Source organism: Ammodytes marinus (genome assembly GCF_949987685.1).
Source record: "Ammodytes marinus genome assembly, chromosome: 4".
NCBI lineage: Eukaryota > Metazoa > Chordata > Actinopteri > Uranoscopiformes > Ammodytidae > Ammodytes > Ammodytes marinus.
This window is the reverse complement of record NC_137233.1, coordinates 14553576-14576192: the sequence shown is the minus strand read 5'-3', so window position 1 is coordinate 14576192 and position 22617 is coordinate 14553576. Positions and strand designations below refer to the sequence as shown.

Here is a 22617-nt window from a genome sequence, read left to right as displayed (position 1 = left end):
AATTGCAAGAGAAAGAGAGAGGGTGGATTGAAACAAAGAAGAAATGGAACAACATCAGCCAGACGTATTCCCAAGATAATTACTTGCCATGCAGCTTTTATCAACATGGCAATCATCAGGGCGAGCCTACTCTTTTAAAAAATCCTATCAGATGTGAATTACCTATAGTCTGGATCTAAGGCAGTGTGGCTGGAGCTCCCAGTCGCTCTAAGTAGATATTCAGTGGAGGGCTTACCTCAGTCAAGCTACGGACCTTTGACCATATCAGCAGTCTCAGGATGCTGTAGACTTTTTTTTCATTTTATTTTTTAAACCTTCTCCATCCTCTGCTAATTAGCCTTGCAGCCTCTTTCTCTTTCATTTCCGAAAGTAAACGCTGCATCTACGCCACAGTGCTGGCAGATAAATTAGCTGTGCGCTTCACAGGAGGCAACCGTTCTTCAGGGAAAGCAGGCTACCTTAATTATGAATATTATTAATTATAGTTTAAAAAGACAAGGAGGAAAAAAACAAAAACAACAATCAATCACACTTGTACAAAAAAATATTTGTTCAGAATTCACCTCGTTTACTTGAAATTGTAGTGGAAATGATGTGTTAAATACAGACCGAGCCAGTGGCAGCAGTAGCCAGTCTACCCCAGCTGAGAGGAATTTAACAGGGCAGATTCAGTGTTAAATGTGGATTCAAGGACTGTGCTCTATTTATAGCATGCAGAATTTAATCGGCGTACTCTCTTTTCTCTGCTTCCTTGTCGGGCAAAAATCAGTACACATACAAGAGGCTATGTTAAAAGGCACCATCTGTGATCCCAGTGTAAACAAAAGGTAGCCTGATATTCAGACTGAGCGGCCATTATGGTGCTACTCTATTATTCAGTCTGACATTGCCTTCTTATTAGCAGCTTCCTGGAGGGGAAGATTTGATTTTACCCTAACACATCACTAAGCCCATGCATCCAGATGCTCTAGCTGTATTAGGCTGGGCATATTTAATACAAGTTAAGGACATTTGCCGAGAACAACAGTCAAATATTGAGAATAATCATTTTACAAGGACAATTTGCTAATAAAAATATCACACATGCAGATGTGTCCAGGTACAGGAAAATATTAAACAAGGCAGATGTTGAATATACAAGTTCACTGAGGGCGTTATTTTCTAGTTTCAGAACATCAGAGGGGCATTATCACTGTTGGGACATGGAAAGTGATCACAGTGTTCATTATCTGAATACAAATGCTGAGGCAATAAAGATTTATGGAGGCCTGCTCAACCTAGCATGTGTGTACTTACAGTACACAAAAGGCCACTCGCTGGGAAAACTAAGTTAAAATACAGGGAAAACTAAAGAGTTTTTTGTACAAGTGTTATTTTGGTCTGAATCCTTCCAGCCACGGAACGATGACTAAAGAGTTTTCGAGTAGCTCCCTTCATCTTCCCCTTTTGAAAAATCGAGGGACCAGCTAATGATTTTTCCAGTTCTGAGTTCCTGTTCTGAAATGTGTTTCAAATTCCTTGCAGTTCATAACTTAAACGGTGACACCAGAGTTTTATTTTCTTGCCTTACTGAGCTTTGGGCTACGGATCTGTGACAAAGCAAGGGCACGGCCTACTGGAGGTGATGATCTCAGTCACCACATAAATGGACAGCTCTGGAAAAGACATAGAAATACAGATCCAACCCCCTCCTATAGCTATTACAGAGTCTTATAGGTCTCACTCATGCCAGTCAGCTAAATACTTCAGTCTACGCTATAGTTCGGTTATCCAAAATCCCATCCAGCAGAGACTAAGGCCAGAGGTCTTAACTTACTAAGGGCCAGGAGGAAAACTCGCCACCGAACAGACCTAACTACACAGCCTTGGCCTCTCATATTTCTCCCTAATTACCAGCTGAAGTGCATGCCTCAACATTACAAACTGATTAACAGTATTTTCCAAAGGCCTGAAGCTGTGACTAAGAATGTGTGCATGGATCAACTGCCCATCGATGTTCATTGTTATCTGCTTTATAAATGATTTGCAGAAACAAGAAAAAAAACATGGCGGCATTGGTCCCAGTCTGTGAGTCAGGTATCGACCTCGACAGTTCTCATTATCCCAGAGGAGGAAGTCCGCCGAATCAATTGATGATGACCATAGCCAAAAGCTTTTACAACTGGCTGCTGTATCACATCTCGCTGAGAAAAAAAGCATATGGGAGGGAGAAGTTAAGGATAAATGACAATTGAAAATGATAACAAAAGTCATATATACACACACACACAGTATGGGGATAAGCTGTGAGGCCGTGGGCATGGACTGTCCAAAAGCACGGCTCCAGTGTCAAGCAAAATTGAAGCCAACATCTCTACACGGGCCTATGGGCCACAAGAGGAAGCGATAGAAGCCTCAGGCCTTTTATGTTCTGCACTGCAGTCAGCACTTCACTCAGCGGAGTGTGGGGACAGCAGCTCCTGCCAAAATGTATCCATGCCAAGGACTGCCAGCCTGCTCTCCCCGCCCACTCTAAGGGCCAGAGCGTGAGCGGTTGGGCGCCGGTGGGCGGGTGCAAGGTGAGGCTGGTGGGCGGGTGGCCAGGCTGGAGCTTCCTGACACGGAAACCCACCTCACGGCAGGATCAAACTGGCTGCTGAGTGAATCACTACCCCTCCCACCACCTGACAGAGTCAGCGCAGGGCCAGCACACCGCAACTTCTGCTGTGTGTCTACAATTAAGAAGGAATCCAAGATGAGACAAAAGTGTTATAAAATCACCAGACACTTGTGAACTTCATGAAAAGGTTAATTTTGGACTTGGGGGTTGGTGTGTATGGGGGGGCAGGGGGTTACAACAGAAACAGCAGAGCAGTCTGAATATGCATCAGTCAGTACTGCTGAAAAAATGTCCTTATCAGCGAAGTGCTTAAAATGTAAATGCTTGCTTTACGGTGTAATGATGATACAGGCTAAGCAAGTAGATGAAGGTATCAGAGAGTCTAGCAGCGGAGCAATTTTACACTTTCAGATTTCAGGCCCTGCAAACCTAAGCTTGCAGTGGGAGATAGGGACAGGAAGCGCAAACTCTCATACCTGACCAATCTTATTCTAATAAGCAACAGGAGCAGGGGTTTTCTGAGCTGTGGCTAGTCGCTAGTCAGAAGTAGGAACATTATCTCCAGAGTAAATAATGTCCTGGAGGAGCAGTAGCTACCCAAATCGCTTCTTAAAAAATAGAAAACTGCTGCAGGCTACTATTATTAAGCCTCAGATCCAATGGGAAGTTGAACCTTTGATCTGTTTAGGGTACTGTGTATTTGCATTTTATAATGAGATCAAAGCCAGGTCCAGGGCCCCTGCAGAAGGCAGCTCTGTGCCCCATCCCTGCACACTGGATGATTTACAGACCAAAGCTACATTTCCCTGTTAACAACAGCATGTAAGAGGCTCAGCTATGTGGACCTCAGTGAAAATGCAGTGGGAGATTCAATGTTTGTTGGGCAATCGACAACAGTAGCCTACCTTCTCTTCCAGCTAATTTCCTCCCCTGTACACAGGTGTGGCATAGATAATAAATAAAATAAATAAAGTAAAGAATGAAATAAAAACATGCCAGTAGCAACAATCTCCTCAACAGTTAAAGTTCAAGAGCAAACATTTCAAGCATTTTTAAACTGGTTGAGAATTGCTCCAGATTCACTTTGGCATTCTTCACCTGGAAGAAATGCAGAGGGGAATTTACACACTTTGCCTGGAGTGAGCCTGCAAGGAGCCGAGGGAAGGTTTACGACGAGGTCAACATTTGAGGGTGTATGTGCATGCAGTCTCTGTTCAATACTTTTCTCAACCTTCTTCTTTTTTTCTTTTTTTTTAAGAAAATATACCAGAAAATACATTTCAAATTCCATCACTCAGTCTTTAGCTCAGGTGAGAGGTAAGGAGAGTCTCATATGTTCTGACAGCATGATCAGAAGTAGAGCTGGGAGAAGGACTGAACGCAACAGACAACCATGCAGATTAATTAGGTTTGCTTAAATCAGCCCACCCTGTATGATGGTATTATTGTAGAAACACTTGACACCTTAATGAATCTTAAAGAAGATGCAGTGAAAAAAAAGGTGGTTGTTGAAGGCTTGTTGTCAAAAGTGTCATCAGTGAAGATCTCATCACAATCCGCTGTATGTTAACAAAGGGTATTTAAAACAAGGGGGCCGACCATAGTTTTTTTTTCAAGGCACACACAGTATACAGATAGCGGATTACGAGGAGAAATTCAATGATTTTAAGTTTTATCCAGAATCACTGACTTCACCTTTAATGTTTTCAACAAATGATAATAATCAATAACTGATTCAGGTTATTTTACTTGACACTATTGTCCTTCACGGTAGGATCCACAATAGCATTTAAAAAAAATCCCCAATCTTAACTGATAAAGAGACACTTAACTACAACAAAAGCTTGACCTCCATTGTTTTGTTCTGACTGTTCAACTACAGTAATCCTCTATCTGACTGTCCAGGATGGGGCATGCCAGAAAAGGTTGACTAGGGGGAATACCCCCTCCCCTGCTGTTGTCGTCTTGAAGCGCCTTAAAGCAAAGTGTCTGCAAATCATTTATGCAGCTAATTGGTCCACAAACAGTTTGTAGCGAAAGTGAGAGAGCGTCAATTCGTAATTCATGACACGCAAGACAGCGTCTGTGAAGCGTCAATGCAGATTTGAGAAGTTGCGACGACAGATTTGAAAAGTAAATATAGCTCATATTCCATTCAGTCAATTACAAATCATGTAAATGGTGCACATTTAAAAAAAATATTTTAAATTAACAATAAAAAAAGAAAACTAAATAATATCATGCATGTTCTTACGGATTATCAAATACTGAAACTATTCAAAGTATTAAAAAGGTCTCATCTTTGTGAAGCACTCAGATGTAAAGAAGACGTGTTCCTAAGACCTTGAATTAAGAGAGGAGGAGGACTCCCTATTTACCTCTTAAAGCTGGGGTATATGATTTCTGATTGGTCAAAGTTAACATGAGCTGTACACTTTGACCAATCATAGCGAGGCTCCGATTCTCTGTTCTTATTGGCTGTTGGGACTGTCCATTCACTTTGATAAACTTTGTTGGTGCAGAGTGTGTCAGGGAGGGACCATAGGGGAGGGACCAGAGAGAACAAGTGGAGCGGTTGAGGTATTTGAATTTGAATCTCTATCCCAACTGCCATTTTCTCCCCAAATCCTCCACCCCAGCTTTAATGTCAGAGGAGTCATGGCCTTGATGGCTTTCAAATGGATGGGACTGATAAAACAGATTTCAATTAAAACTAGAAAATCCTGCAGAGATTTTAAAAGTACAGGCCCCCCCGTCGCCGACCGCCAGCCCCGCATCAACGGCGTTACGGTGTGAGGGGCTTGACCTCCCAAACTTTTTTCAGTCGGGGCTTAATAACAGCGCCACCTTGTGGAAAAATCTGAATACTGAATAATAGCACATCCCGCAGAGTGGGGACGCACATTCTGTTAAATGTTTGCGTTTCTTCATGCAACGGTGTGGGAGGAGATAGCGCTAGACAATGTGGCGGAAGCAATAAGAATAAGTATGGTGGATAACAATAAGTTACAGGTCCTCAATACTTGAGAGCCTGTACTTAATGACAGACAAATCAGAAACACTTTGACGACACAGTAATACTGCCTTATAGAAAAGTCCTGCAAACAAAAGCCTATACTCTTCTTGGAAATATGGGTTTAAGTATCCTAGTGTGTGGAAATACCATTAAGGAATCTGGCAGGTCTTCAGAAAAAGCTATGCATCGATCGGAGAGAAGGACAAAGAAAGCTACAGTATACGCTGAATCATACAAAAGACTGCTTAGACAAACCTGCAAAATATGAATACCTCAGAGGGCTGCAGACGGTCTCAAGAAAAACACCATGTAATTGCTTGTTCATAGATGCCAGACACAACAGTCTGCACTCTCGAAAGGCAGCGCTTACATTTTTTAACCTTGATGAATTATCTGTTTTTATTGACAGCACTTATTGAGATTTCTTAAAAGTGGCGGCTAAATGGAGTTCCATTAAGATGACTAAATGAGTTGCTGGTGCCCAGATTAGCCGGGGCCATCTCGCCGGCACAGCATGCATTATCATACAGAGCAGACGCATGCGTGCGTCAAGTCCCAAATTCCTGCAAATGACATCTCCAGGGGAACAGAGGAGCGATGACTACATCCGACCTACATTCACCCCACCCAGGCATGCTCGCTTCCAACTAATTACACACACAAACATGCGTACTCGGTCACACTATAGGCAAGAGTCAGTCATTTCATAATAATAGTCACAGTGCAGAGAAATGCCTGCATAATATTACAGACCTATACCATTTCAAATTGGATGTGCATGCTACTTTTCTAAAATTAATGTGAATCTCCGATGGGCTCTGAAGCCAAAAAAAAACAAAAAAACAACGGTGACTATACAAGATCCAAGTGACCTCCTAGAAACTTTTCAGGTTAAGATGAAAATACCATTTGTGTGAGAAGATGTGAAAATTCTCCAAAACAGAAAAACATTACGAGCAATCCTAAAACTACTGGAGCTCATTCAAAGGCCCCCCTCCCTGGGCATGGAAGCTTCACTATTGGATAATGGATATAATCCGGATGTTCCATTTCATTCCTACTGACCGCCAAAGGCGGTGCTTTCAGCACTGGATGTTCCATCGCGCGCATGCGCAGGTCGAGATCTTATACCAAAATAGTCACCTGTGACACCTGGGTGACCCGAGAATATGTATATATTCCGGAAGATCTGTTCCTTCTATCTTCTCGCGGACTAGCAGGTCACACACATTGTTGTGTGATAGTATACCATTAGCTTGTTGCAAGTAGCTTTGTAACCTAAGGGTTGGTGCTTCGATTTGACTTTGTCCACCAAAGGCTGCGACTTGCAATTCGTTCGACTTCGGCTGCGGCCGGTCAGGGGTGAGTAAAGTGTGAAGGCTATGCGTAGCCGGCGGCTATCGCGGAAGCTATATCACCTTTCCACCTTGCTTTAAAGGCCAGGAAACGCCGACCCGATAATCGCCGTCGTAGAGTCGGGAGGGGGCGGGGACACGAATCTGTTTGGTGTGTGCCGTGAAATCGGTCGTCGTAGATGTCGTCGGGCTTCTTTTGAGAGCGGGCAGTCTTTCAGTTGGAGCAATTTGATTTGTGGAGGGCTAGCGAATCACCTAAGCCTTGCGTTGCATAGCTTACTTTATTTGCTTGCCAGTGGGCGAGCCGTGCCACACACTAGTATGCTGTTGTATACACTGCATGCTGCTGTATTGCTCGCCGGTGGGCGAATTAGTTTCCTAAATCGCCTTCACCGTGTTATTTTAGCCGTGTCACACTGTTGCACGTGTGTAGGCTGCTGTAGTATGTCGCCAGTTGGCAGCTTAGTATCACACCGCTGTATTATTATAGCCGTGTCGCACCGTTGCACGGTAGCTCACGCCTTAGCCTGGTTGCATAGGCTAATTTATTTGCTCGCCAGTGAACGTCTTGGGATCCAAGTGTTGCCGTCACTGTGTTATTTAAGACGCATTGTTGCTTGGGTGTGCTCTCGCCTGAGGCTCGATTGCCTAGCCTTCGTTGATTTGCTCTCCAGTGGGCGGCTGGGGTTACCTAAAGCCGCTGACACTGCCAGGGGACTACAGATAGAGAATAGCATTTTGGCTAATTCTAGCATTTTAACCCATGTATGATCATGTGTTTTATTAATTTTGACTTCCGGAATATATACATATTCTCGGGTCACCCAGGTGTCACAGGTGACTATTTTGGTATAAGATCTCGACCTGCGCATGCGCGCGATGGAACATCCAGTGCTGAAAGCACCGCCTCTGGCGGTCATCCGGAACTCATAGAACCGTAGTTACATACGTAACTATCGTTTTATGTAATGAAAAGATTTGATGTATACTGTAGTCTGTAGACATTAGTTCACTTGTTTAGGATTCTCAGAAAAAAATAGCAGGGAAAACACCTTCATTAACAAGAACTGAGAAAAAGATGGTGACGCAGGCTCTAGCTCTATGAGCACATCTTCAAACCGCTTTTTCAGCGTTTCCTGTGCTGTACAGCATCCTGGTTAGAGTGATGTGGTTTTTCACACTTTAAAATGAGAGGGGTTATTTCTATGTTTGCAACCCACATTAAGGCCAGATTCGGTTTATCTGTGCAAAGGCTTTACTCAACTAGAAAGCAGTCGAAGAGCGTCAACCGATGGTGACGAATTCTAGAACTTGCTCTTATTCACAAGACGTAATTCCAGTTACGTCAAGCTTGCATTACACTGCAACACTGAAAATAAAGCCTTTCCATTTCGACATTATATATTTCAGTTTCATCTCTATGGTTACAAAAGCAACAGTTTTAAAGCAAAAAAGAAAAAAATCTATTAATCCTAGGCCAATCAATCCACCGAATTTCAGCTAAAACATTAGACCCTGGACAGATGGATTTAATAGATAAACATATTGAATATAATTTATATTCTTCTCAGGACTTACTGGAAAGCATTTATAATACTGAGTGGATAATTCTAGAGAAATAATAAATAAATGTATTTAATGCAGAGTAACTCTGTATTATCACACTAAATCTAAAAACATTGTGTAAAAATGTTATCCCAAATTCGTAATACAACATAAGGTTCAACCTTTAAAAATGCTTTGGCATTGAAAGTTTGTTGCTCAGCTGTGAACTAAAAGTTGCAACTCTGCACTGAAATCAGTTGAGCTTCATAGGCAATGTTATGAATTTAAAGAAAACATCCTCCATGATCTCCACTGCTTGAAATTCTATGCCTACTTCCAATGTTGGGGGTGTGCCTTTGGTGGTCCATTAATTCCAAAGCAATTTGAACCCACTCTCTGGTTAGCTATACTAAATATATTGAAAACATACATTTACTCAAACAAAAATAGGATAAATTGGAACTACTGCAGTTTAACCACATTTTGAGAATAGCTTGAATAGCCTGAGTTTGAATGATATGTATCATTCTTCGGCTTTCAACACAATGTTTCAATCACATAACAACATCCCAAGTGTTTCCTGAAAATGGGAATCCTGTAATCAGCAACTGATTGACTTGCATGATAAAGTCACATTTGACTACAAAAGAAACCAAACACACATGAGCCAAGCTCCACTGCACTAATCATTTGTTTGCTGTATCAGTGTGACTGTAACTCAGTTGGTAGAGCAGAACCTTCCAGAAGTAACAGTTTGATTCTCACCGAGGCCACCCATTCTTAAATGTATAAGAGTGTATTCATTCAAGGGCTTTGGATACAAGTGCTACGTAAATGCTTCGTCTTATTCACAATAATTCTGGTTGGGCTAGTCAGTCAAGAGTCGATCAATAAAATCCGTGGATGTGCATAAGACAATTCACTTCAACCCACCTAAATTACGATGTATTCATAGCTGATCCCTGGACACAAAGACATATTAACACGATAAATAATCAAAATAAATATAGACAGAGCAAGGAGTGCTACATGCTCTGCACCTGGATTTTTTGAACAATCTGAACACAGCGACAAAGGTATAGGAAAATACTGCAACCTTGTACCAGCATCTGGAGAGAACTGTTAGTGTGCAATGAATGGTTAAATTCAATGCCAAAGAAGGTACGCGATATACAAGATATAGAGGTGACCTCAGTGTTGAGTGAAAATGGCTGTAACGTAATGCTGGAATACATGTACACTGACAGCACGTGCTGTTGCTGACAACTGACTAAAGGATGACGAACGTAAAAGAAAAAAAAGGTTGCAAAATAAAACAATTCATTTCCTTACAAAAGGCCTTGTTGCAAAAGCTCAAATCTATCCATTTACAATAACGCGTGCTTTTTCATCTCCTCCTGCGCTACACACAAACACACCTCCATGCAGCCTGTACACGCCAGATCTTGTCGCCCCAGGAAATGGGCTTCATACATCTTGTCTGACTGCAATAAAGCAGTGCCTAAAATTCTATTTCCAATAAACGTCGACTGATTGGAAAACTCATTCTAATATCAATTTCCATCTGGGCCCTTTAGAAGGTAATCAGCATAGCTTCATCTCTGTATATCATGGGCTCCTTGAGATGATGACACAGCACTGAATCTCTCGTTCTGCATAATGGCCTTCTCCTATCGAGGCATCTGCAATGAATAATACCACCCATGAATGGGGCTATTTAGTCTGTGTTCGCACAGATAGCGGCCACTTCTCGGAATATTAATCCAGGGTTTTACACTTCATATGGTTCTCTCAGGGCTGCATCATTTTTCATTTCGGTAGAGTAAGGCACTTTGTGAGATTCGGTGCACTCGTGGTGTCTCTCTAAGCTTTCTGAAAAGTGACGATGGTGATTACCAATGGCATCTCACTTTGTTTAAGAAGCCCAGCGATCACAGAACAATGATTCAAGTCAGGGAATATCACTTTCAACTATTCTGAAAATGTCAAAGAAGAACTTCCATTAGTAAAAAAAGATCTGCCATTGCGCAAACAAAAGTGCATCCAATAAGAAGCCTCACCACAACCAGAATGCAACTCATCATCATCATCATGACGGAAAACAATTTTTTTTTATGGGTTATGGCAAGATATCTCTTTATCTCACCTTCCAGCCACTGCCCGCCTCCCTGTAGTAGGGGAAGTTATCACAGATCCACTGGTAGATCTCGCTCAGCGTCATCTTCTTCTTTGGCGAGCTGTTGATGGCGAATGTGATGAGGCTGGCGTAGCTGTAGGGCGGCTTGCCGTCTTTGTGCTGCTGCACTTCCTCCTGGTCCAGCGTGGTGTTAGGATCCAGCAGGGCGCTCTTCTTGCCCATGCCTGGCCCGTGGGCGTTCTGGGCGTCCGCCTTTCGGATGGCCGCCTGCATGGTCAGCTGAGGGAGCCAATCCATGGAGGTGAGGCTGCTCTCCAGCTCCGACGTCATGGCGACGGCCGGCTGGACAGGACGGGGGGAGGGGGGAACGTGGAGGTGGTGTGTGCTGTCGGTGCTTTGATGGGACAGTGTGGACCAGGTGTGGAGTAACCAACGGTGATCAGTCACAGGTTCAGGATGAGGTCGCCCTCAGCTCAAGACATCAGCATAACGTCTCCTCTAGGTCAACTCTGCAAAACAGGAAGAGATATGCCTTTATTAGTCAACTGTTCTTTGAGATGAGGAGCAACTAAACATTAGTTAAGTTATCTTTATTTGTCAGTTGTACACGAGGCACATTGAAATTCGTCTTTTCGCATATCCCCTCTCAAGTTACCACACTTCGGAGGGGGTCAGAGCATCAGAGGGGTCATTAGGAATAAATGATATGCATATTAGCAATACTGCAGCAAACAAAATGAAAAGCAAGCGAGGAACCAGCTCTAAACAGTTTGCCCAACATGAAAAAACAAGTGTCTCTCTGTAGAGTATGCTTATATTCGCGCACGGGAGATCACAAACCCACCACTTGCTGCTCTCAAAGCTGACTCATAGCTGGGACTCCATCTGCCCAGAGAAAGAGAGAGAGTAAATGCCAAGCAATTGTTTTCACAACTGCCAGCCAAATGGGGGAATGGCTCAGGAGGAATTCCGACTCTCTTGAGGGTAGTAAACCCCCTCTCCTTTCTTCCGTGCCTGCCAGCTTTCCAGCAGCCCCCTCCCCTTCTTTCCCCAAACTGAGCCTCTGCCGTAAACAAGCCAGCCAGTGTCGTTTTGCAGACTGTCCTCGTCGGCACTGTCTCTGTGTGTGTCTCTGTGTGTGTTGTGTGTCTCTGTGTGTGTTGGTGTCGTGTGTGTGCGTGTGCGTGTGCGTGTGTGTGTGTGTGTGTGTGAGTGTGTGTGTCGTGCAGAGAGCAGCCCACAACAGCCTGTCTCTATCCGTCCCTCTCGGCACACTGCCCTCCCTGTCTTAAAATAGAGGGGCAGAGTAGAAAGTTACAAACGGAGGTGAACACGGACAGAATTTCTTTTTTAAAGAATAATAACTAAATAGAAATAAAAAATAAGTAGGATGACACTGCAAAAACCTAGATGGGGGGGCGCGAAAGGAATCTTTACCAAGTTGAGGGATTTTTCTCTTGACTGATCATGCCAGCTTCTGTGTGAGTGAGTGTGCACTCAGGCTGGGAATAAATACAGTCTCAATAGGTCAAATACCACATCTTTATTAAAAAAAAAATGTTGTCCTTTAAAACTAAAGTTTGTTACAATTCAACCAATTGTTAGCTTTTATATAGTTGAATTATTAATATCTATTCTGTTAGTATCAGATATGGCGAGGAATATAATAAACATAACTTGGGTGGCCTTGAGTTGTCAGTAGTATATATACGATGCAGCAGGAATAGTAAGAAAAACGTCAGATGCAGATAGTGGTTGTCCTTTCTATTGATCTCCGACAGCAGGGGTTAGCTTGCGCCCAGCAGCCGCTATCTGCTATCAGTGTGAACATGTAGAGCCAGATGATGAAGGTATTTTTCATATGTCTAGAATTAACTCTGAGAAGGAAAAAAAATATATTGGCATCATTAATGGCCTGGTGCACTGGTCTTCAATCTTCCCTCATAAAAACAGTGTTCGGTTTTGCAAGGCACTGTAAAGTTTTAAATCTAAATTTGTCTAACATTTTCATTTATTTGATTTCACGTCCTGTGTGCCCCCACCCCTTTGAGGCTTTAAAGGTTATGATGGAGAACAGCTGCTGTGGTCACCTTGAATTAATGTCAGTAATTAAGTAAATTGAGAAGTAACACCAAATGTCTGAATAAGCTTCTCAAACCAATATCAACCCCTGCACTGTCCACCTGTATGATGAGAATGTTTTGAAAGTGTTACTATTGAAATATGCTACTCTTTGAGAAAGGTAATAGCACTACATTAAAGCTTCCATGGTTTAGCAAAATGGCGAATGTTTTGAACAAGCTGAGCAAAAAGAAAGACAACCCAGAAGCAGATTATGCTACAGTTTTGATACTTTGGACTGACAGAAATCACTGTTCCAAACTTTGAAACCTTTGGATACTAAGGGATGGATTTGGGATTACAGTTCTATCTGTTCGCCATGAAAGAGGGCATGTTGTTTACTTCTTAATGTCATTTTTTGGTTCTTCCTACATTAACATTTGCACCATGTTTTGTTGACAGGTCGGAGGCCTTGATGAAAACACTACGGCTTTGAGGTAGCTCTGCAGTCATGAGCAGACTGTGATATGAGCCAACTTGCTGAATGACTACCGACTGGTGAGTCAGCATAATGGTTAACAGTTTCTCATCACCAAAGAAGATGAACACATCATCATACACAACCCATCTCCACCCTGTAACTGAAATAATAAAGGTGACTCACAAGCTGCTAATGGCAGTCATTTTCCTCTTTGAATGGAAATTTTAAACAAATTAGAATTTGAATATATGGCTATATGGGCCTAAATGCACATCATAATTATTGTACACCTATAAATCAAGCACCATGCGTCTCACTGAGCCTCTAGTACAGATTTTAATTCAACGGCATACCAGCATTACAACTACAACCTGTTTAACTGACCTCAGATGAATTATTATATAGGAATTCAAATGGGGGGGGGGGGGGGGGGGGGGGCAATTCTAATGTGCTGATTTCACAATTTCTTGACATTTCATAGACTCAGACTAGATTAGTTCAGCAAATGAACATGAAATGGTTAATGAAAATAATTCATTTTTAGCTCTACAACACAATTCCAATGCATTTACCACACCGCCTACAAAATGGCTGTGCATATCAACCACAGCTCATCTGTCTGTCTGTTGACCTGGATTGCATTAGATGTATCAAGGTGAACATGATAAACTGACAGCTCAGAGATAGGTGGATCTTTACAAATTGATTGTTGGTGGTCTTGCTTTAAATGTTTCCATTCATTCCCCCACGTGGCCCCATTCATTCTGAACCCCCCCACATGTTCAGTGTGAACGTAGGGTAGACAAAAAAGAAGAAACAGGAAGAGCCATGTGGCAGCCGCCCGAGGTGAGCTGGAAAGAGACAAGGGGTTGATGAAAGGCGCTCCGCCCGCTACACGGAGATGGGTGCCGTTTGACCCTCGATATTAATGACCCAGCTGCTACATAATCTGCAGGGCCAAGTCGTTTTCTTAATTAGAGAACCTTGGGCTGTGGCAAGAATGATAAAGTGCAACACAGGAAGGCAGCAGCGGCCCCCCTGCTGTGGGACAGTCAGTCAGAGCAGGGACAAGCCCCAGCCTGCTGCCGCGTCAGGGAGGACTGTCTGGGTATGTTCACTCCACGGGTCTGGGGGCAGGAAGAGGAGGACTGAGGAGGAGGTGGAGAAAAGATTAGAAGAAAAGCCAGGGGGAGATGAAGCAGCAGGGGAGAGGGGGCAATGAAGGGCACCAGGATGCTGGCATCAGGCCTGGCACCCAAAACAGCGTCTTCAACCAAGAGTTCAGGCACTATGATTACGAGCCCCAGGGAACAGACTGCGATCCCACACACAGACTGAGCCATTTTGATCTGGCTCTAAGAGAATGGAACTCCGTCACTCTCACCACTAAAAAAAAGGGAAAAGAAGAGGGAACTTTTTTCCCCTCTCTCTCTCGACTTTAATTTGTTCTTTGAATAGGAGCGCTGAGAGTGTTGACTTGGGAGGGAGAGACGGACGGTCAAATTTATTCTCTACTCAACACTCAAAAGCTTTCTTTATTCTCAAGGGATTAATGGCAGATTCAGTTCTGAATGAGAAATTGGAAGAGTTTTTGAAAACGTCTTAATTGACCAAGTTCTTGACAGGACTCATCAACGTTTCTGCTGCCAACAGAGAGAGCACTGACAGCAAATCAGTGATTGCGCTTTGTGTCTCAGCTACTAAGTCTGAAGTGGCCCAATCAAACTGACAGACGGTTATTATGCATGTGCCGCGCCGTCTTTTATTTGAGAATCTTCAATGAAGCAACAAGCTGAGTAACAACCAGGGATTACTCAACACAACATAGCAGATTACGTCAACGTCATCATCCTAAACAAGCATGAACCGACTGAAGGCAGCAACTGCGTCATCGAATCAGTGCTGTTCCCCATCACCACTATTGCAAAATTGATGCCTTTCCTTAGCAACACTTAAAAAATTTTAGTACTCTTAACAATGCATGGCCCAGGGTGAAATTAATATTTCAAGTGTAAGATTGCTACAATGAATGGCACTTAACATGTTCAACATTTTATATGATGACAATAAATACCTATTTAATTTTAATTCTAATTAGGAAAGTATAGATGTTTTATAAAGTTCATTGCGCCCGTAAAACATATCTAATTGGGTCGGTATAACTAAATCAATGATCGCATGTAACATCCAAACGGACGTTGTATTTTTTTTTATTATTATTTTTTAGGCGTCACCTTTTTAGGTGGTGGTCAAAATATCTAGTGTTACTGTTAATGTCCATGTAAATGAATGCTACTTTGTCTTTAAGGAACGTGTATACTATACCAATAGTTAGAGCCTGGGACTTTACCGCTTTTACAACTTGCCACAGCAAAGAGAAGAACCTGATGGTAATTATACCGTTCTACTTTTCAATTATAATTTATTACATTTAATTTTTTACTGTAACTTATCTATAGTCTAGCAGCAAATTGCACCATGCAATTTTGTACTGACTAAATAATTCTGCTTCAATAAAAGTTTGGTGGAAAAGCACTGATAAGGTTTTGAAGCCTTTTTTCCAATTCAAGGACAAGTCTGAAGTATCTGGTTTCCCAGCGAGTGCTTAAGTAATTCACTCAAAAGGTAAGGACCTAATATGTATGGTATGCATGATTACAGTCTGATGCTTTATGGTAAAAGGCACATAGTTAACATGTATTACAACAGATTAAAGATACAGTGTTCTCACTTTAACTGACTCGTAACGACTTCCATTAAATTGAATAGATCAGTTTAAACGGATTTTCACCTGGAATTAATATCCCCATAGAACAGATAAGTTCCATATTTCCGTCTGCAAAAATGTTCACAGAGTAGACTGGGTCGTCTTGTAGCAAGGAAGCTAGTGAGGAATATGCCTGTGCTTTTAGCTAAGTGGGTTCATGTGTATAGAACTGTAAACACCATTGAGCAACTTCACAAATGTACCACAGCATTAGCTAAAGTAGTCTGCAACAGAATGGTGTAACATTAAACTTTGTAATATTGCTGAGCATTTTCCAAAGAACACAGCGGGTTGTTCTAAACTGCTGAATGTGTTTTCTACAGGACAGTAAGAAAACAACCTCACATAGACCTAACTCCTGCAGAGTTAGGTAAGGCATTTTAGTAAACGTGCCGGATTTTACTTTCATCAAAAAATTATGTTATATTGCAAAGCATAAGAATCATCCTTATACTTAAGTTATCCCTATTGCTGATGTCATGTGTTCTGCTATTAAACTCTGAGTTTAAGGACATTGAAATTAAGGTGTTACTTCAAACATCAAAGCGAAGTCACTAGACATATTAGAGAATCCCCCCCCCCCTTCAGTCTCAATATTTGGTATTACTGCTTTCAGCAGCTACAAGTCCTCGTGTTAAAGTCAGTAAAACACCAATGATGTATAGATGCATGATTATGGAGAAGTAACCATTTCAAACTACTGTTTAAGATTTGAGATGAACTACCCAGAAAATTTAAAATACCAAAATAAGCTAATTTCCCTCTTGACAAATGCAACCTTGACTTGAATGAGAATAACACTCAGAGGGAAATACCTACTGAAGCAGAAGCATAGGAGGCACATAAACGGGATGTAGTTAAAAACAAAAAAAGGTGTATAAATCCATAAAACTGTTTGAATTACAGTCAAAGTAATCTGAGTGAAGAGAAAAACATATGAACAAAAAATGTGTTGTGGCCTTATCCTCATACAAGGTCTTCACGGTCCTGCATCCACATTAATCATACTTTCTACAGTCTACATCCAACAACATGTTTTGCCATGTTCATATTGGGAATTTGGTTGGCGTATATAATGCACTTATGACATCTTTTGCATGTCTGTATGTCGTGGGAGAAGGGTCCCTCCTCTGTTGCTCATCCTGAGGTGTCCTCCTTTTCCCCTCCGAGGGTCAAAGGCTGTACACTACAGATTGGAAAGCAATGTAAGGCAAATTGTTATTTGTGATATTGGGCTATAGAAATACAATTTCGACTTGACAAAAAGCAGGTTTCAGTGCATTCCAACTAGATAGTAGTGTTCAAAGACATGACGAGACAGACAACCAACAGGAAATGTTAGTCAACGATAAGATGCCCTAACCAAAGCAGACGGCACGCCACTTAATGTTTTCATTTGCCATTTCTGTTCACTAATGTAAGGTCAATAAAACCTGACAAAATTGTAAGATGTTTGACCTAACTGATAAAGCCAAAGAAGGATTAAATCAGACATAGCTCTCTCTTTGGTGTATGGGTATTGGGGAAATCTTGGTTTGTCGCTGGTGTGAATATGTCAGCATGGCTGATTTGGTTTCATGATGATTTTACACAGGCCTGACACTGAGCTACCGAAAAGCGTGAAGATCTGTGAAAACTGCTTTTGCTGCTCTGCCTGTGTTCACTACAGCAACCATCACTACACATAGGCTTCTCTCCTCTACAGATAGTAGTACTTATTTAATAGTTCATGTATCAACTGAGTTATAGTTGATATATGTTGTTGAAAGTTTGATAAGGAGATCAATACTGTAATGCATGTGCCTTAAATACATTCACTGTATGAATATATCGCCATTTAACACGTATATCAACATAAATATATTGCTTACCTCTGCTTCATGCACTCTAAATTAACTAATACATGGTTTTTAGCTTGTTGGTTTAATGTGTAGACAAACAGAAATGTAAAATAGAACATCTGTTGTTTCGCTTAGTAACAATGTCTTGGCAACTAACAGTGGTTGATCGGCACAATGGTGCAGGTGATACAATGCCAATCTACTTTTTTTAAAGAAGTAGTAGGTCTCAGATTGTCTGCGACGTCTACCATGTGCAATCTGTGTAAAGACAACACAACTACACTGCAGCCAACATTACATCATATAGCAGAGGCATGTAGTAACTGCAGTCGCTGCAGCAACGGCCAAGTATTTACCAAAAGTCTTTTAACATCAGTCAAATATGTGGGTTGAAACCTATGTTTACAATCCCATGTTAAAGGCCTACTTCACCGGTTGTAATATGAAGGTGTATTGAACTCGGAGATCCTATGAAAAAAATTTAAATCGGATCATCCTAGCCTGAGAAAAGGCAGAACGAGTGTTTTATGGTCTCACTGTCTAACCCTACATTTCTCTTTCTGTGATGTCACACAATTATAAGATTTTTTGTGTGTGTGTTTTGTGAAGGGTTGTCTTTAGGGTCGTTAATTAAGGTGGCCCGGTTTAGTTAAAAGGCACTGTAGAGAACAATTTTAATTGCTTTTGGACTCAGTTTCAAAAGACCAAATATTTATTTTTCACCAGTGAAATAGATTTTATTATACTGAATCAATCAGACATTCACCTCACCTAAGTTGGTGCACGTTATCAATATATCAGAATACATGATTTTGTGACACATTTTCATTACACTAATAGCATATGATGATTTGTTCTCTTGATATTTATTCTTACTCGGCTGGTACCAAAATGCATGTGAAAACTACATGAATTCACCGGCACCATATCCGCTTTTGTATGGCACATCTATTAAAATCATTGGCATTTTCAACCCAATTTCCTATTTAGGTTTTGAATAGCCATTTTCAGTTGGCCATTTCTCCTCAGGTATTTATAAATGACTATGATACAAATAAACAAAAATTAATATACATTGTAACACTCCGTCACAGCTAGTCTACCTAGAACACCTAGCTGTCTACCTAGAAACAACTTCCCTTCAAATGCCTGCACATTACTGTCTCATAATTTCCTCTCCGAGAAAAAGAGTCAGCTATTCTGCTTACATCCCCACTCCCGCTTGCAGACACAAGCCTGCTGATAGCTACCAGACCAGGGACCAGCGGCTCTCCAGCATTTATCTGCAATTTCCGCGATTAATCCCCTTTTTACTGCAGCCATCACAGGTAACACTCAAAACAGCATGTGCCTGCCCAGCTACACACACACACACACACACGCACGCACGCACGCACGCACGCACGCACGCACGCACGCACGCACACACGGACTTGTGACGGCTGTAACTGTCCTGTATGATACGGAAATGTAGACATGATGAATGTGGTATGAAAAACCCTGTCAGTTGGATTCAAACAGACCACAATAAATATTTACACAGCTGATTGTTAAATGCTGCCCAAACATTTGTGTGTGTAGAGAGAGAGAGAGCAAGAGACAAAGATGGAGAGAGATCGTATTATGACAAGAATCTTCCTGTAGTGTGATGGTAACTTGGCAAAAGGGAGGGGAACCGCGCTAAGCGTGCTCCCTCTGTTATGCCTGAAGATTTGGCACATGCACTCACAACAACAACAGTGATGTAACCTGGTAACAAGTCTTTGGCATCTTTACTCTCGACCGAAACCCAGGTCATACCTTCCATATCAACAGCTTTATATCCAACGTGGGAGAAGCCCTTGTTTTCCTAGTGATTTGCAAGGGGGATAAACGGGGAAGGGTGGGAACTCAGCTCACCTGCCCTTCAGTCAATAGGGAGACTCCTCACTTTTTCCAGCCCTAGAGGCAAAGGACTTAGGCGCACTGCTATCTTAGTTTGAGAACTCAAAAATAGCTCCCTGTGCATTGTGATTGCACAATAGCTCTGTAATCACACAGAGAACTACCGTAAGCCCCATCTTCATTAAAAAACAAAAAGTAGGTAACGGCAGTGCCGAGGCAACAGCTTTTAATGTCAGGCTTCCTTCTCAATTAGAGGCTTAATGGTTCAGCTGTAACCACCCCCTGGAAGAAAGCATTAATAACCCAGTCCTTACTTGCATTTTTAGGATGTGTCAATTATCGCTTCACCACTCACGCGGCTGAGCACATTGTTGGGCTTATTGGAGCCCTACAGCCGAGCACCACCCGGGGTCTCCTCACTCGCTGCGACACAGACTGTGCAACAGTGCCGAATGTTTTACAGCGCAATCTATATGTCAGTGCTAATAGTGGGCCATTTTGTGTTAACGTCGGTTTTTTAAGTTGCAGGCAAGTAGCCGTCTCTGCTGCGCTCTTAAAAAAGAAAAATGGCATATACATGCTCTTTCTGCTCCCCTACTCCCTCAATCCCACTTCACCTGTGGTGGAACAAATCAAGACCATAATTATTCTGCCAATCAATCGGCAGAGCAGCTGTGGCTGGGGGGCAGTTAAGCGAAGAGGAGAGAGAGAGTTATCAACAACGCTTAGCAAAACCCTTCCTTTAAAGCCAGGGAACCTTAAAAAGGCAAGAGAGAGATACCTTTGACTTTGTAGTCAGTGCTAAACAAAAGGAGGTCTTCTTAGTATGTGGCTAAGAGAAGAAGCATTCAGCTGCTGCAGACATACCGAAAGACAAGTTGGTAGAGCAGGCAGAGGGACAGAGGATGAGCGTAGTGGAAGATCTGGGAGTTGGCTACGGATCAACTGAGCCGCTTCAGGCTGTCTGGAGAGGACACAAAGCCAGCAACAGAGTTTGTGACCCCTGAATTTACACAGACGAACCAGGGGAGGAATGTGAATGGAGGCTGCAGAGTTAGATATTAGAGATATTAGAGAAAGGCTCTCACCAGCAGGGCTGGGAATTGGCAAGGACTTCCCCATACCCATCACGAAACAGGGCTCACACTATCAGGATACATTGAGATACATTTGTGATATTCGGATTTGTAATAAAAAAAAAGGGGGTTGATCTGATTCTGTCATCCGTGTCGGCCATGCTGCTTCCAGCTTTCATGATGCCACAACATCGTGAAGGGCGGGTTTTTTCCTCTTCAAAATATCGATTGGAGTTGGAAATCGATCAAGGTGTCACAAAAATAAACATATCGATATATTGCCGATTCAATTATCGGCTAGAAGAGATCAAGGCAGAGGAAGGTGAACACTCAGAACCAATGCCCCAGCAGCTCATTGTGCAATCTGCAGGTCAATCCAAAAAAAACGTACACATACAACATTCCAGTAATTGAATAAGCCTTTCCAGTGAATCAGAGCAGTGATCAGGGATGGGATTTGTCTCTCTGTCCCTAACAGCTTGCCCCAGAGGCGGCCTTTGTTTTGGAGGTGGCAGCGGTGCCCTGACACCGACCATGCAAACCCAATTACCCTGGTCCCACGGCCTAGGGGCCCGCATTAACACACTGCCCCTGGTAGGTTGACTCCATGCCAGCCTGGCAGCCAGAGAGAGATCCTGCTGCTGAATCACAAATAGACCACTTAAGGCACAGGCAGGCCAAGCAGTTCGGTGGCAATCTTGAGGGCCTATCCTACTCTGCAATTCTCAAGATGCAGTTCAAGATCGATGTTAAATATTGAGCCAGTCTCTGATGCAAGCACTTAGATAACCGTAAGGTGAGTTTGGTTCTGTTGGGCTGCGATATATAAGCTATCCATTGTCCATAGAAAAATCACAGAAAATCAACTATATTTTGATGATCTGTAACATCTTCCAAGTCAATTTCTTTCTAGCAAAAAAACAATTATTCATTGGCTCCACCTTCTCAACTGTAATGTTGCTTTTGTTTATTTGATGCGAGTTCCCTGAATATGAAGGATGAATATATCTGCGTTTTATAAAATTGGTCATTCAAAAAAATGTATTTGATTATGTGATTTTGAGCTTTGCGACAGGCTTTTTTCACTACTTTGATGTTGTGTACAACAAATGATCTACTGTTTAATGGAGAAAAGAAGAATAGTAAAAATTATTGTTAGTTGCAGCCTTAATTTGAACCTTAATTGATAAGCATGTTAAATATTTCTAATGTGGTGATGATTAACATTTAAGGTCTAATGAATAGCTCATATAATTGTTTGCATAGTTACAGTAAAGATAAAAAGAACACTTCCAGCTGTTCAAGTCAGACAGAAAGTAGCATGGTTAAATGTGTGCATGTCACCCCTCACATGAACAACGCTGGGTGAGCCTCATTTTCAAATGCGATTCAGATGTATTAAAAAAATAAAAAGAGAGAAGAACAACCCAAGCTTGATTTAAAGGAATTACCTTGGTGGGCAACGCATGTTCTGAGAATGCTACACAGAGCAAGAATCAGGTCATGAATTTCAAATTTAGACTGTTGATCGGCACTGAAGCGGTGAGAAGGAGCTGTAACACCAGGTTACACTGACACAGAGCACACACTGTCAAACCCAGGAAGCACAAAGCAAATAAACAGCAATTCAAACAGAGTTAGTTGAAATAGCTTGAGATTTGGTAGATTTATTTTTAGATGTTCCTCAAGTAAAAACCTAGTATCGTCTTCATTTAGGATGTGGCATTAGAGCTGGAGTTATAATTAAAACCATTTAGCTTTTTTATCAATATTCAATCTCTCAGAAATAATTAACAGCATATTAAAGAGTTTACTGCCTGACAGAGCTGGGTGCCTCTACATCATTAAGCTTTTG

General features: G+C 42.0%; 1 protein-coding gene across 1 annotated transcript in view; it reads right to left on the bottom strand.

The window, feature by feature from the left end:
- Window positions 1-22617, bottom strand: part of foxj3 (forkhead box J3) — an 88120-nt gene that overhangs the window by 43934 nt on the left and 21569 nt on the right. Inside the window, exon 2 of the mRNA XM_080026144.1 lies at window positions 10662-11161. Coding sequence (XP_079882270.1) covers window positions 10662-10982 — 321 coding nt within the window. The 5' untranslated portion in view covers window positions 10983-11161. The remainder of the gene's footprint in view (window positions 1-10661; window positions 11162-22617) is intronic.